Source organism: Tachypleus tridentatus, unplaced genomic scaffold, assembly GCF_004210375.1.
Source record: "Tachypleus tridentatus isolate NWPU-2018 unplaced genomic scaffold, ASM421037v1 Hic_cluster_2, whole genome shotgun sequence".
Classification (NCBI taxonomy): domain Eukaryota; kingdom Metazoa; phylum Arthropoda; class Merostomata; order Xiphosura; family Limulidae; genus Tachypleus; species Tachypleus tridentatus.
Genome location: NW_027467782.1, coordinates 52,267,017 through 52,283,844, shown reverse-complemented (window position 1 = coordinate 52,283,844; position 16,828 = coordinate 52,267,017). Strand labels below are relative to the sequence as shown.

At 30.9% G+C, this 16,828-nt stretch overlaps 1 protein-coding gene across 9 annotated transcripts in view; it reads right to left on the bottom strand.

Annotated features, from left to right (window-relative positions):
* Positions 1 to 627: 627 nt before the first annotated feature.
* Positions 628 to 16,828, bottom strand: part of LOC143242492 (uncharacterized) — a 40,930-nt gene continuing 24,729 nt past the window's right edge. For 2 of the 9 annotated variants that reach the window (XM_076485924.1, XM_076485922.1), the window contains 5 exons: positions 15,681 to 15,786; positions 13,527 to 13,642; positions 5,131 to 5,274; positions 4,662 to 4,787; positions 628 to 4,103 (listed from right to left, as the gene is read on the bottom strand). In XM_076485924.1, the coding sequence (XP_076342039.1) occupies positions 3,388 to 4,103; positions 4,662 to 4,787; positions 5,131 to 5,274; positions 13,527 to 13,642; positions 15,681 to 15,786 (1,208 nt within the window). In that variant the 3' untranslated portion in view covers positions 628 to 3,387. The remainder of the gene's footprint in view (positions 4,104 to 4,661; positions 4,788 to 5,130; positions 5,275 to 13,526; positions 13,643 to 15,680; positions 15,787 to 16,828) is intronic. The other 7 variants (XR_013022813.1, XR_013022817.1, XR_013022816.1 and 4 more) reach the window with 7 other exon arrangements.

The window sequence follows — 16,828 nt, the reverse complement described above, 5'->3', positions numbered from 1 at the left end:
ATTGTAAGTAATAACCACGTTGCTGACCCCTTGTTCATGTGAGGAACAAAGTAAACAGAAATATAACCTGTCATTGTAATAATAACAATGTTACTGACCCCTTGTTCATGTGAGGAACAAACTAAACAAAAATATAATCTGTCATTGTAAGTAATAACCACGTTGCTGACCCCTTGTTCATGTGAGGAACAAAGTAAACAGAAATATAACCTGTCATTGTAATAATAACAATGTTACTGACCCCTTGTTCATGTGAGGAACAAACTAAACAAAAATATAATCTGTCATTGTAAGCAATAACCACGTTGCTGACCCCTTGTTCATGTGAGGAACAAAGTAAACAGAAATATAACCTGTCATTGTAATAATAACAATGTTACTGGCCCCTTGTTCATGTGAGGAACAAACTAAACAGAAATATAATCTGTCATTGTAATAATAACAATGTTGCTGACCCCTTGTTCATTGTAATAATAACATATATTTGTCCTTCATGTTTTCTGTACAAATATAGTTAAGTCATGTTTACAATAGTAAATTATATGTTTTTTGAACACACACATAAACATATGAATTGTGAAAGCCCCTGTACATTTTCTTGAAGATAAAAAATAATAAAAAACTCAATTTAAAATAATTAATTTTATTAACTTTGATACAATGTAGACAAAGTGTAATTAATATTAGAAGAATGATACAAACTATACAGGATGAAGAGACACTATTCTCAGCCAGTTATAAATCTTCTAAATACAAACTATACTGGATGAAGAGACACTATTCTCAGCCAGTTATAAATCTTCTAAATACAAACTATACTGGATGAAGAGACACTATTCTCAGCCAGTTATAAATCTTCTGAATACAAACTATACTGGATGAAGAGACACTATTCTCAGCCAGTTATAAATCTTCTGAATACAAACTACACAGGATGAAGAGATACCATTCTCAGCCAGTTATAAATCTTCTAAATACAAACTATACTGGATGAAGAGACACTATTCTCAGCCAGTTATAAATCTTCTGAATACAAACTATACAGGATGAAGAGACACTATTCTCAGCCAGTTATAAATCTTCTAAATACAAACTATACAGGATGAAGAGACACTATTCTCAGCCAGTTATAAATCTTCTGAATACAAACTATACTGGATGAAGAGACACTATTCTCAGCCAGTTATAAATCTTCTAAATACAAACTATACTGGATGAAGAGACACTATTCTCAGCCAGTTATAAATCTTCTGAATACAAACTACACTGGATGAAGAGACACTATTCTCAGCCAGTTATAAATCTTTTGAATACAAACTATACAGGATGAAGAGACACCATTTTCAGCCAGTTATAAATCTTCTAAGTTTAATCATATAAAGTAACTTCATTCATTAAATCAACATTTTACAAAACACTCTGAAAACTGTAAAAAATTATGTTAGAAAATTTTCATTGTTGATTACCTGCTTCCTGTATAACAAATCTAAGATAGTTTCATTCATTACCTGCTTCTTGTATATCTGAGTTAGTTTCATTCATTACCTGCTTTTTGTATATCTGAGTTAGTTTCATTCATTACCTGCTTCTTGTATATCTAAGATAGTTTCATTCATTACCTGCTTCTTGTATATCTGAGTTAGTTTTATTCATTACCTGCTTCTTGTATATCTGAGTTAGTTTTATTCATTACTTGCTTCTTGTATATCTGAGTTAGTTTTATTCATTACCTGCTTCTTGTATATCTGAGTTAGTTTTATTCATTACCTGCTTCTTGTATATCTGAGTTAGTTTTATTCATTACCTGCTTCTTGTATATCTGAGTTAGTTTTATTCATTACCTGCTTCTTGTATATCTGAGTTAGTTTTATTCATTACCTGCTTCCTGTATAATGAATCTAAGATAGTTTCATTCATTACCTGCTTCTTGTATATCTGAGTTAGTTTTATTCATTACCTGCTTCCTGTATAATGAATCTAAGATAGTTTCATTCATTACCTGCTTCCTGTATAATGAATCTAAGATAGTTTTATTCATTACCTGCTTCTTGTATATCTGAGTTAGTTTTATTCATTACTTGCTTCTTGTATATCTGAGTTAGTTTTATTCATTACCTGCTTCTTGTATATCCGAGTTAGTTTCATTCATTACCTGCTTCTTGTATATCTGAGTTAGTTTTATTCATTACCTGCTTCCTGTATAATGAATCTAAGATAGTTTTATTCATTACCTGCTTCTTGTATATCTGAGTTAGTTTTATTCATTACCTGCTTCCTGTATAATGAATCTAAGATAGTTTTATTCATTACCTGCATCCTGTATATCTGAGTTAGTTTTATTCATTACCTGCTTCCTGTATAACAAATCTAAGATAGTTTCATTCATTACCTGCTTCTTGTATATCTGAGTTAGTTTCATTCATTACCTGCTTCTTGTATATATGAGTTAGTTTCATTCATTACCTGCTTCTTGTATATCTGAGTTAGTTTTATTCATTACCTGCTTCTTGTATATCTGAGTTAGTTTTATTCATTACCTGCTTCCTGTATAATGAATCTAAGATAGTTTTATTCATTACCTGCATCCTGTATATCTGAGTTAGTTTTATTCATTACCTGCTTCCTGTATAACAAATCTAAGATAGTTTCATTCATTACCTGCTTCTTGTATATCTGAGTTAGTTTCATTCATTACCTGCTTCTTGTATATATGAGTTAGTTTCATTCATTACCTGCTTCTTGTATATCTGAGTAAGTTTTATTCATTACCTGCATCCTGTATAACAAATCTAAGTTTGTTTTAACTCGTAAAATTTGTTTATTGCAGGTAAATATATGTCTTGATCTGACACAAACCAAAAGTCTTCAGTTACAAAAGAGATCAACTAAAAACTATTACAACTTATTGTGAAAACATTTTTTTATGGAATGTTCCTGATTTCTGTCTGAGTTTGGAGTTGATGTTTTTAAGTTTATATTGAAATAACTTTCAAGTATAAAGTATTCAGAAACTGTTTTTAAAATCACTGTATATTCTGAGTAACTAACTACAGGATATTTTAGCAACTTGAAGATGTCAGTATTAGATGTCACTATAGAATGAGCTTACAGTTAGTAACTATGGAATCTATTGATAGATAGTAAAACAAGCAACAACAAACAAACGTTCTTACATTTGTTGATATGAATCAATCACTTTCAATAATCAATGAAAGTAAAGTAAAAATGAAAGCACATATATTACTTGAAAAATAATAACAAGTTTTACCAGGTAATAATTTGTAACATAAATTGGTGGTTAAAATCAATAAATTTAAATAATATATTCACTGATTGACATTAAGTTAAACAGAAAAGAGTAATATATAGCAGGAAACATTCAGTTTCCTAATCCAAGAAATTAATAATGGCCTTCATAAATGCTGTTGCTACCAGGGCAGCATACGGTTGCCAGACTTTACCTACTGTTCCATCTCTGTAGTCCGAGATGCCTCTAATGAAAATGTAGTTGTCTTGACGATTTCCACACAAAGACTCGGCTACTGCATCAAACTCGGAATCATATGCTTTGATCCCATGTTGATGAGCAAATCTAAGCCTTTCTGACATCCTTCCAGAGCTAACAACACCAAAGTGAACAACTGGTGAAACTGATGCATGTGGGTCTTCTGTTCCTGTTGGTGGTTGAGGGTGAGAGACTTCTATCACATTATCTCCTCCGACAGACATGAAAAGTTTATCAGACTCTGACGGTGGTCTTGAAAAGTCCATTTCTTGATCTAACAACAGTTGCTGTGCTTCTCCAATGTAGTTTTGCCACTGCAGATCATTCGAGCTTTGCTGTTGCCACACGAGCCGAGCGTACCTCTGCAACTGGTACTTGGGTGAAGACCAGGTTCTCACTCTGTCACCACCAGGAGAACTTGAACCCTGTTCGTCTACAGACTTCTTATTTTCACAATATACATAAATATAATTATGATCTTCTGTCGGTGCTGACACAACCACATCTCCTAATCGTACATGGTTCTTATAGTCTGTGTAATTAGGCACTCCACCACCAACTCCAACAAGAAAAACATACTCAACATTTTGAAAGGTACCTAAAAGTTTCATAATATCATATAAATGTAAAGAAATTATTTTTTACACATGTTAGTACACAGGACTTCAACACACTTTTATTCACACATACAGTACTGTAACAAGATCCAATATGTACTCTTGGTTTACACATGCAGGATTTCAACACACTTTTATTCACACATACAGTACTGTAACAAAATCCAATATGTACTCTTGGTTTACACATGTTAGTACAGAGGATTTCAACACACTTTTATTCACACATACAGTACTGTAACAAGATCCAATATGTACTCTTGGTTTACACATGTTAGTACAGAGGATTTCAACACACTTTTATTCACACATACAGTACTGTAACAAGATCCAATATGTACTCTTGGTATAAACATGCAGGATTTCAACACACTTTTATTCACACATACAGTAGTGTAACAAGATTTAATATGTACTCTTGGTTTACACATGTTAGTACAGAGGATTTCAACACACTTTTATTCACACATACAGTACTGTAACAAGATCCAATATGTACTCTTAGTTTAAAATGCAGGATTTCAACAATATAACCTTACCTAATAGTCGAGTAGTGGTATTACCAGCTGCGATCATAGCTGAACGATCGTGACCAACATAAGGTAACTTAGTAGCTACACTTCGATGTGACCCAATGTCACCAAGTGTATAGACGTGGGATTCACCTGACAAAATTAAAAGTACATTTACAATTATAGATATGTGGTTCATAATGAATCTATATACTGGAAAATATAAGTATGTGTTGATTAACCTATGAGTTAAGATACAGCTCTGTGTTCCAATAAAGGTCACTTTGTGTTTTACTTTACTGTATGTTAACAATATGGTCACAATAGCTGAAATGTTTTTCTCCAATAAAAACTTTAAACAATATTAAATATTAAACAATAATACGGTTTCATTTACTGTTTCATCAGGTCAACCAAATCTTTTATAAAGGTACAGTAAGTTTAACAGGATTGTATATTACCCATCATTTGTTTAAAGTTATGATTTCTACCTTACCTTCTGTTTTATACCTGAAATACACTTCCTTGTTCTCTATCATCGAATCAACAGCCACCTTCTCGCAGTACTTGGATGTAATAATTGCAATGGTTGGCTGCTGGAAACTGACAACCTTTGGCATCTGACGAACCATTTTGACATCTAAAGGTGAAGAGAAATAATTATGGTATAACTGGAATGATAAAAAGGAAAAGACAATTATATTGAGATATAATAAGGAGAACTATAAGGAGCTGGAACAGTATCACACTTACAACATTCTATTAGAGTTATCAGAGAAAAGAAGAGTATCACACTTACAACGATTTATTAGAATTATCAGAAAAAAGAACAGTTTCACACTTACAACGTTTTATTAGAGTTACCAGAGAAAAGAACAGTTTCACACTTACAACGTTTTATTAGAGTTATCAGAGAAAAGAAGAGTATCACACTTACAACAATTTATCAGATTTATTAGAAAGCGTAATACACTTACAGCATTATATTTATTAGAGAAAAGAACAGAAAATACTAAAATTAGTCTGTCAGCTTCATTATAAGAAAGACAGAAATACAATTACAAGTGTCAGATTCACTAAAATGAATAAGTAAAAACATTAAACGCAGTATGAAAGTTGTGAGAAGTATCAATGGAAGAATATTAATTACAACCCACCTAATGTATACAGATGAAGGGAAATATACAATATAATAATTAAGTAGGGATAAATACATTTTATATTCATACAAGGGTTAAAACAACTGAACTATAAGAATCTATTAACACATTATAGTTACAGGCCATCAAATGTAAAAGAATGAAGAAGACAAAATATCAATATGGCCACAGAACTGAAAGAATGAACATGAAAGATATTGTCTTCCCATTATAAGGATGAAGATGAAAGATATAGTCTTCCTCTTATAAGGACGAAGATGAAAGATATTATCTTCCCATTATAATAATAAAGATGAAAGATATTGTCTTCCTCTTATAAGGATGTGGATGAAACATATTGTCTTCCTCTTATAAGGACGAAGATGAAAGATATTATCTTCCCATTATAATAATGAAGATGAAAGATATTGTCTTCCCATTATAAGAATGATGATGAAAGATATTGTCTTCCCATTATAAGAATGAAGATAAAAGATATGGTCTTCCCATTATAAGAATCAAAACAAAAGATATTGTCTTCCCATTATAAAAATGAAGATGAAGAGGTATTGTTTTCCTATTATAAACATGAAGATAAAAGATATTGTCTTCTTATTATAAGAATGAAAACGAAAGATAATGTCTTCCCATTACAAGAATGATGATGAAAAATATTGTCTTCCCATTATAAGAATGATGAAGAAATATATTGTCTTCCTATTATAAGGACGAAGATAAAAGATATTGTCTTCTTATTATAAGAATGAAAACGAAAGATATTGTCTTCCCATTACAAGAATGATGATGAAAGATATTGTCTTCCTATTATATGAATGAAAATGAAAGATATAGTCTTCCCATTATAAGAATGAAGTTGAAAGATATTGTCTTCCCATTATATGAATGAAAATGAAAGATACTTTCTTCCCATTATATGAATAAAGATGAAAGATATTGTCTTCCCATTATAAGAATGAAAATGAAAGATATTGTCTTCCCATTACAAGAATGATGATGAAAAATATTGTCTTCCCATTATAAGAATGAAGATGAAAGATATTGTCTTCCTATTATAAGAATAAAGATCAAAGATACTTTCTTCCTATTATAAGGATGAAGATAAAAGATATTGTCTTCCCATTATAAGAATGAAGATGAAAGATATTGTCTTCCCATTATATGAATGAAGATGAAAGATATTGTCTTCCCATTATATGAATAAAAATGAAAGATATTGTCTTCCCATTATAAGAATGAAAATGAAAGATATTGTCTTCCCATTACAAGAATGATGATGAAAAATATTGTCTTCCCATTATAAGAATGATGATGAAATATATTGTCTTCCTATTATATGAATGAAAATGAAAGATATTGTCTTCCCATTATAAGAATGAAGTTGAAAGATATTGTCTTCCCATTATATGAATGAAAATGAAAGATACTTTCTTCCCATTATAAGAATGAAGATGAAAGATATTGTCTTCCCATTATATGAATGAAAATGAAAGATACTTTCTTCCCATTATATGAATGAAGATGAAAGATATTGTCTTCCCATTATAAGAATGAAAATGAAAGATATTGTCTTCCCATTATAAGGATAAAGATAAAAGATATGGTCTTCCCATTATAAGAATGATGATGAAAGATATTGTCTTCCCATTACAAGAATGATGACGAAAAATATTGTCTTCCCATTATAAGAATGATGATGAAATATATTGTCTTCCTATTATAAGGACGAAGATAAAAGATATTGTCTTCTTATTATAAGAATGAAAACGAAAGATATTGTTTTTCCATTATAAAAATGAAGATGAAAGATATTGTCTTCCCATTACAAGAATGATGATGAAAGATATTGTCTTCCTATTATATGAATGAAAATGAAAAATACTTTCTTCCCATTATAAGAATGAAGTTGAAAGATATTGTCTTCCTATTATAAGAATAAAGATCAAAGATACTTTCTTCCTATTATAAGGATGAAGATAAAAGATATTGTCTTCCCATTATATGAATGAAGATGAAAGATATTGTCTTCCCATTATATGAATGAAAATGAAAGATACTTTCTTCCCATTATATGAATAAAGATGAAAGATATTGTCTTCCCATTATAAGAATGAAAATGAAAGATATTGTCTAACCCATCACAAGAATGATGATGAAAAACATTGTCTTCCCATTATAATAATGATGATGAAATATATTGTTTTCCTATTATATGAATGAAAATGAAAGATATTGTCTTCCCATTATAAGAATGAAGTTGAAAGATATTGTCTTCCCATTACAAGAATGATGATGAAAGATATTGTCTTCCTATTATATGAATGAAAATGAAAGATATTGTCTTCCCATTATAAGAATGAAGTTGAAAGATATTGTCTTCCTATTATAAGAATAAAGATCAAAGATACTGTCTTCCTATTATAAGAATAAAGATCAAAGATACTGTCTTCCTATTATAAGGATGAAGATAAAAGATATTGTCTTCCCATTATAAGAATGAAGATGAAAGATATTGTCTTCCCATTATATGAATGAAAATGAAAGATACTTTCTTCCCATTATAAGAATGAAGATGAAAGATATTGTCTTCCCATTATATGAATGAAAATGAAAGATACTTTCTTCCCATTATAAGAATGAAAATGAAAGATACTTTCTTCCCATTATATGAATGAAGATGAAAGATATTGTCTTCCCATTATAAGAATGAAAATGAAAGATATTGTCTTCCCATTATAAGGATAAAGATAAAAGATATGGTCTTCCCATTATAAGAATGAAAACGAAAGATACTGTCTTCCTATTATAAGGATGAAGATAAAAGATATGGTCTTCCTATTATAAGAATGAGGATGACATAAGACATCTTCCCATTATAAGAATGAAGATGAAAGGTATTGTGTTCCCATTATGAGAATGAAGATGAAAGATATTGTTACTGATTACGTAACAAAATTGAAAGAATGAATGAAATTTTAAATTCAGTCAATCAGAATTAAAATAATGAAAGAATCCTTTGACTGAAATCTACCACAACTGCAAGTATATATTAAGAAAATATATATTACATTACACTAAAATTATGAGTAAACAATTGTCAACATGGTGACTTTTGAACAATGTACAGTTTAAAGAAAGAAATTAAAAACTGTCTTTTATAGAATTCTTTTGTACCTTTGTCATGGAAAAGACAGACTTTACAAAATATATTGAAGTAAGAACTTTTAAACAAGTAACTTTAACACAATTTAAACATAAAATAGTCAAGAAAAGAACTAACTTTTACTAACACTTATAAATGTAAAAAGACAATTTTAAAGAACTTTAATAAGATTAAAAAGAGAAAGAAATACAAAAACATTTAATTAAATTTACAATTCATAATTTATGTAACAACCAAAAGATGTTTATGATAATTAATAGCTTTTCTGTTTAAGTTCCCTAGAAGCAGAGGGTTAAAGCTATTTTCAAATGTGGCTCCATGTTGATGATAGTGACTTCTGGTCTGTGTTTTCCCTCACACCATGCACGTTCTGTTACTTCAGACTTGTTGATCTCATCTTAGATGGTTGACAAAGGTTGACCTGTTTCTCCCTTGTATGATCTACCACAGCTGCATGAAATGTCATATACACAGTTGTTCCTTAGATGTTGGTGGTCTGCCTTTGGTCATTCTCCTTGGGAGTTTTGTATTATATTTGAAGATGGTCCTGATGTTGTTTTGTCCACAGATTATCTATAGCTTCTCTAATAGTCTTCTGGTATATGAAAGTGACACAGTTTCTATCTGTGCTGTGCCTGTTATTCAGTATGTCCTCTGTGTTTCTGTTCTATGAAACCCTTTAGGTACTCATTTGTCTGGAAATTCTCTGTTAACTTGTACATTTATTGTTTTCTTATAATATTATCAGTGTGATGGTACTCTCATGATTCTGCAACATCTCATTGTGCCTTTCTTAACAGTATCTGGACAGTGTGACTTGAACTTAAGATAGTGATGTTAGATTGCACCTCTTTCCACTTGAACACCTAGGAATGGAAGGACATTGTAGATTTTGCATTCCATAGTGAACTGGATTAATGGTTGAAGACTGCTGATACTGTTCAGGAATGATGTACCATCTTCTTGATGTTACCATAGAACAAACGTGCCATTCCCTCCATTGGTAATACCTTCTATTTAGATGGAAGGATGTAGCAGTTAAAGTGAACAAGAGCAGCTTCATGATGTTATTGATTGTTATTTCTAGTAGTGTCATTCATTTGTTAACCAGTTGTATACCAGATGTTATGGGCACATCATTAATCAAGGAGACGAAGTGGGTAGAGTTCTTCAAGTACGAAGAGGACTTCCCACTCGGGAAGTTGATCACCTCGACCAGAAATTGGAGCTACGTTGGAAAGTAAGGTGGACTAAAGAAGCACCACACATAACAATGACTAGTAACCACATCGGTAAATAAAGCATACATGTAAGCCTCATATGATTCCCAGTATTTTGAAAAAAAAAAAGAAGAAAGAATACTTGAGTTAAAAAAAATACAAATACTTCCAAAATGTCCTCCTGATAGCCAGTGGTTACTGTATTTGGATCAAAGGTTCAAGGGTTTGAATGCTAATAAGTTTACAAAAATGCTTTTGGATTGTAATGTATACAAAAATGAATAATATAGATCCAGATGATGGCCAGAGAATTCACTGATCGAAATATTGTGAAAATAATTATCATCAAGAAGGGAATAATACTTCTATTAATGATACCATAAGTAATACTAATTTCTTATCTTCATTATCCTATAAAACTATAGAGCTAGAAAGGTAATAAAGAAATAAACAAGGAATATAACAATTGTTTTGTTTTAAAGTTTTTGCAAAGCTACTCGAGGACTCTCTGCATTAACCATCTCTAATTTAGCAATAAGAAACTAGAAGGAAGGCAGCTAGTCAACACAAACCTATCACCTACTTTTGGGCTGCTCTTTTACTAACAAATAGTGAGATTGTCCATTAGACTATAATGCTCCAACAGCTGAAAGAGCGAGCATGTTTTGTGTGAGGGAGATTCATACCTACGACCCTCAAATTACAAGTTGAATTCCCTAACCACCTGGCATGCAGGCTGATATGAACATAAAATGTATTCTACAAAATTACTTGTAAATCTAAAACCAGTAACACCACAATTACATATATCTTTATAATTACTTGGCACATGTGTAATGTTCAATGTTAAAAACTCAAGATTATTTTATACAAAATTCTAAAAGTAAGACAGTTTCCAGTCTCAAAACCGTCATTTTAGTACAACCTGGATATTTAATTGGTATTAACACACATGAATCTATTAAATAAGGATGATAGATCCGATGGATATATTGTCACCAGATGGCGTGAAATTCTTTAATATACAAATTGGTCTTCTGGTAATTGTATAAAAAAAATTACATTTTATGAAACATTACAATCCTCATGACCACGGACTAATATAAACATTATAATCCTCATGACCATGGACTAATATAAACATTACAATCCTCATGACCATGGACCAATATAAACATTACAATCCTCATGACCACGGACCAATATAAACATTATAATCCTCATGACCACGGACCAATATAAACATTATAATCCTCATGACCACGGACCAATATAAACATTACAATCCTCATGACCACGGACTAATATAAACATTATAATCCTCATGACCATGGACTAATATAAACATTATAATCCTCATGACCATGGACTAATATAAACATTACAATCCTCATGACCACGGACTAATATAAACATTATAATCCTCATGACCACGGACCAATATAAACATTATAATTCTCATGACCACGGACTAATATAAACATTACAATCCTCATGACCACGGACTAATATAAACATTATAATCCTCATGACCATGGACTAATATAAACATTACAATCCTCATGACCACAGACTAATATAAACATTACAATCCTCATGACCACGGACTAATATAAACATTACAATCCTCATGACCATGGACTAATGGAAACATTACAATCCTCATGACCACGGACTAATATAAACATTACAATCCTCATGACCATGGACTAATATAAACATTACAATCCTCATGACTATGGACTAATATAAACATTACAATCCTCATGACCACGGACTAATATAAACATTACAATCCTCATGACCATGGACTAATATAAACATTATAATCCTCATGACCACGGACCAATATAAACATTATAATCCTCATGACCACAGACTAATATAAACATTACAATCCTCATGACCACGGACTAATATAAACATTACAATCCTCATGACCACGGACTAATATAAACATTATAATCCTCATGACCATGGACTAATATAAACATTACAATCCTCATGACCATGGACTAATATAAACATTACAATCCTCATGACCATGGACTAATATAAACATTACAATCCTCATGACTATGGACTAATATAAACATTACAATCCTCATGACAACGGACTAATATAAACATTACAATCCTCATGACCACGGACTAATATAAACATTACAATCCTCATGACCATGGACTAATATAAACATTACAATCCTCATGACCACGGACTAATATAAACATTACAATCCTCATGACCACGGACTAATGTAAACATTACAATCCTCATGACCACGGACTAATATAATCAAAACATGCATATGAAATTGTTTTCCAATCTCATTTGGTTTTTACTAATTTTAATCTTGCATAGCATGTCATTGGTCATTTATTATATGTTTGAGACTGGAAAATGTCTTATTTTGAGAACTGTGTATGAAATAATTGTGACTTTTTTAAATTATAATTTTAACCATATTTCCTAACACCCTTTTCAGAAATAATGAAACAACTGTAATATGGAAACTTGAGAGTAAACCTCACTTGGTCAAAGAAAACAAGTTAGGTTATACAGTCACATGTTAAACAATTTCTCCAGTGTTAAATACAGGTCAAGTTTCTGTCAGTTACTGTGAACTTTTGAATTACAGTAAGAAAGAACTACAGAATGTTTCATTTACTTTGAGTTATCTTTATAAAAACCCATCTATTTTACTCTTTACAATATTAATGTGCAAATCTTAAAGAAATGTTAACAAATGGCTCAAGATTTTATGAAGATTATTTTAGTGACATCCTAACATAGTGGGAAACTAAAAATCAAAACAGAAGATACCTTACAATGTAATGTTGCTAAAGAGGGGAGGCTATCTTAAGTACATTGTATTAACTGTTGTGACAAACAACACAGCAAACATTGTATTAACTGTTATGACAAACAACACAGCGAACATTGTATTAACTGTTATGACTACCCATGTTCTTAGTTTACAAACAACATAGCAAACATTGTATTAACTGTTATGGCTACCCATGTTCTTAGTTTACAAACAACACAGCGAACATTGTATTAACTGTTATGGCTACCCATGTTCTTAGTTTACAAACAACACAGTGAACATTGTATTAACTGTTATGGCTACCCATGTTTTTAGTTTACAAACAACACAGCGAACATTGTATTAACTGTTATGGCTACCCATGTTCTTAGTTTACAAACAACACATTAATTGTGAATTTCCAACAGTTTTGTCAAATATGCAATACCATCAGTCACATCATATATGAAATGTACTGGTATAAAGACAGTAGATAAAACTGTTAATACAAACAATAATAATGTGTAACTATAAAGTATCTTTACCTTTATCATTCTGAGTAATTCTGGTATAGTTCTTATCACCAAGACACCTAATCAATGACCTAGAAAGGAGCTGCTCAATGGAACTATGGACTTCTTCTTCATTTCCTCTGGACTGTCTACATTGAACAATCATAAGTAATCTTTCAGGTAACAGTTCCATCTGAACTACAAATATGTTAGTTCACACATTAATCTTACTAGCTGGGGTACCTGCACCCTGGACAGAAATTATGTCAATTCATGATTAATAAAGGTTATCTTAGAACATTGAAATTTGTTTCCTTTATAAATTATTTTTAAAAAATGCTCATAAAAACAGTAAAACGAAATATGAAACCAAAGATTTGAATGTATCTCCTCATTGATCCAAGAAACCTTTATGCCAAATTTGGTGAAGATCCATTAACAAGGGCAAAGAAGTGGTAAAAAGAAACCTTGAAAAATACTCATAAAAACTGCAATATGCCAAATTGAAAATTTGTGTGTATTTTCCCATGGACCTATTGAACTTCTCTACTAATTTTGGTGAAGATCCATCAACACCCTGTAAAATATAGTGCCAGTGCATTAGATCTGCATGTGATGTATTCATGACGTTATATCTGTACCCTGAGAATGGAGAAAAATAAAGTTCTCTGTGAGAAAAAAATGGAGGTGAAACAGGAAAATCTCGACCCCTACCACAAATCTACATGGACATAGAATAAATATTTCTTAAAATTGGTGCTTACACAGTGCATAAAAGAAAAGTTATTCCAGTATCATATAAGCAAGAGTTCTACCATAGTATGATGATGAGTGTGGTTCACATACATAAACCATGCAATAGATGAACCTACACACATTAATCTTATGGTGAGTATGGTTCACACACACATGAACTTTGTAACAGATAAGGTTCATACAAACTGTGCAGTGAATGATGTAAAAATGATGTAAATGATGTAGATCTAGAAGTAATGTAATTTTGACACAAGGTACAGGCTGCTGTTCTTAATGTAAAAAAACTATATGAAATAAAAGAGTCTCCCATATACTAAAAACATTGGTCATACAATAGATCCATGGAATGTGTCTTTATGATTATATGAATTTTTACAGAAAGTGTTTTTATAACAATGTGAAACTTCCACAGAAAGTGTCTTTACAATCATATGAAACTTCTATGGAAAGCATATTTATGACCAAACTATACACCCATGGAAAGTGTCTTCACGATTACATGAAATGTTGACAGAAATTGGCTTTACAATTGCATCAGACTTCCACAGAAAATGTTTTTATTATTACATGAAACTTCCACAGAAAGTGTCTTTAGTATCACATGAAACTTCACAAGATTAATTTTTAAATGGCTAAAACATCAACAAATAAACACAATATTAATGTGAGATCTTGTTAATAAACAGTTCTTATATTTATACATCCATTCAGTACTACACTTGTTCAAATTTAACTCCACACAATCAAAGTAAACATCTTCAAAACACAACATCTCATCTTATACAGACAGAAAGACTGTTATAAACACAAAATTTAAACCAAAGATAACAACACTGCTGATTAAAGATATGAGCACAGTTATGTGTTACATAATAACACAATGGGTTACAAGATTGTTAAACACAAAATTCAACCAAACATAATAACACAAGAAGATCCAAAATGTGTTTATTTATCAAATGAACTTTAGATTCTAATAAATGAAATATACTAACAAGTGTTATGATGCATGTTTTCAAACAATTTCTTCCCAAACATTTCATATTTTCACTAAAATTTAAAACTCCAGTTTCTTTATTCAGAAACAAAACTATGTGGAAATACTATCTTTCACCAATAATTCCATTTTATCAACTTGGATGAGTAATTTAGAAAGAACTGTTGGACAACCATGAGAACTAACTTAGAAACAATTATTGGTTAAACACCAGGGATATCTTAGCAACAACAGTTGGTCAACAGAATACAATAAAAATAATGAGAACAGAACTAAAGTTTTAAATATTAAAACTAACCTAACTAAATCTTCAACAGACACAGGATTTGGATATGCTGATTCTATCAGCTCTAAAATATATACATAACAGTTGGTCAACAGAATACAATAAAAATAATGAGAACAGAACTAAACTTTTAAATATTAAAACTAACCTAACTAAATCTTCAACAGACACAGGATTTGGATATGCTGATTCTATCAGCTCTAAAATACTCTCTTCCTCTAGCTTTCCATTGTTGGCACCTTCATCCAAATGACCTGTTTGAAATTAAGAAATAAAACTTTATAAATATAAATGAATCCTGTTGAGAACATACAACTAGCACAATATATATGTTAAATACTATTATAAGCTTATTCAAACTGTATGTGTTTAGTGCACAGATCTGTTTTAACAGATACCAGTACTAAAACACTCAAAACCACTATGGATTTAATAACTCACATGGAAGTAAGATTTCTCATAACTGTTAAATAGATTAGACGTGACTATACATTATAGCACAGTGTGTGCTCAGGTGGCTTATTAACTATGTTACATATGATAATTATATTACAGCACAGTGGACTCCATGTGGTTATTTTTATCACAGAAGTGTTTGTGAGCATATGTTATGTATCCAAAAAGCTGTGTACATTAGGATCACATAACATACGTATTAAAAGACAAACATAACGTTATAACATTTGTCTGTTGGTGCTCGAATGTAGCTTTACCATTATTATATACAGTCTTAAGAATTATGAGAATCATCTTCGTAATGTATGACATAAACAACTGCTAATAAAAAAGTTTTTTTACCTCATTTTATCTCTTTAAACAAATTATATGTAATAAACCAAGAGGGTTGCCACCATAAAATATTATCACTGTTCTTTATCAAACTGTATGACACGTAGTTTTAATCTGTTCAAACTCTACCACTTGTAAAGGTTCCCTCCCAAGCCCTTAAATGTATCACGTTAATCTGTGGTATTTATTATGTGTTGTTAAACGGTACGTTCACGCCAGTAAAATAAATCACTTGAGGGTGTAAAGATGTGGAAAATGATGGAGTATAACTCCAAGGTGTGCAACAATGAACATTTGTAAATGGTTGGTTCATTGTTAAACCACAAAATGAATCTAGTGTACACCTGACTTTCAATAGTTATAGATAACTACATGTTATAATCTATAACACAAACTACTGTCAATCCTTGTAGTTTTACTGTCACAAATAAGAAATTTTGTGTAGAAAGAACTTGAGAGTTATTGTTATAATTCTAAGAAACTACAAGTTTAGTACCTAGCAGATAA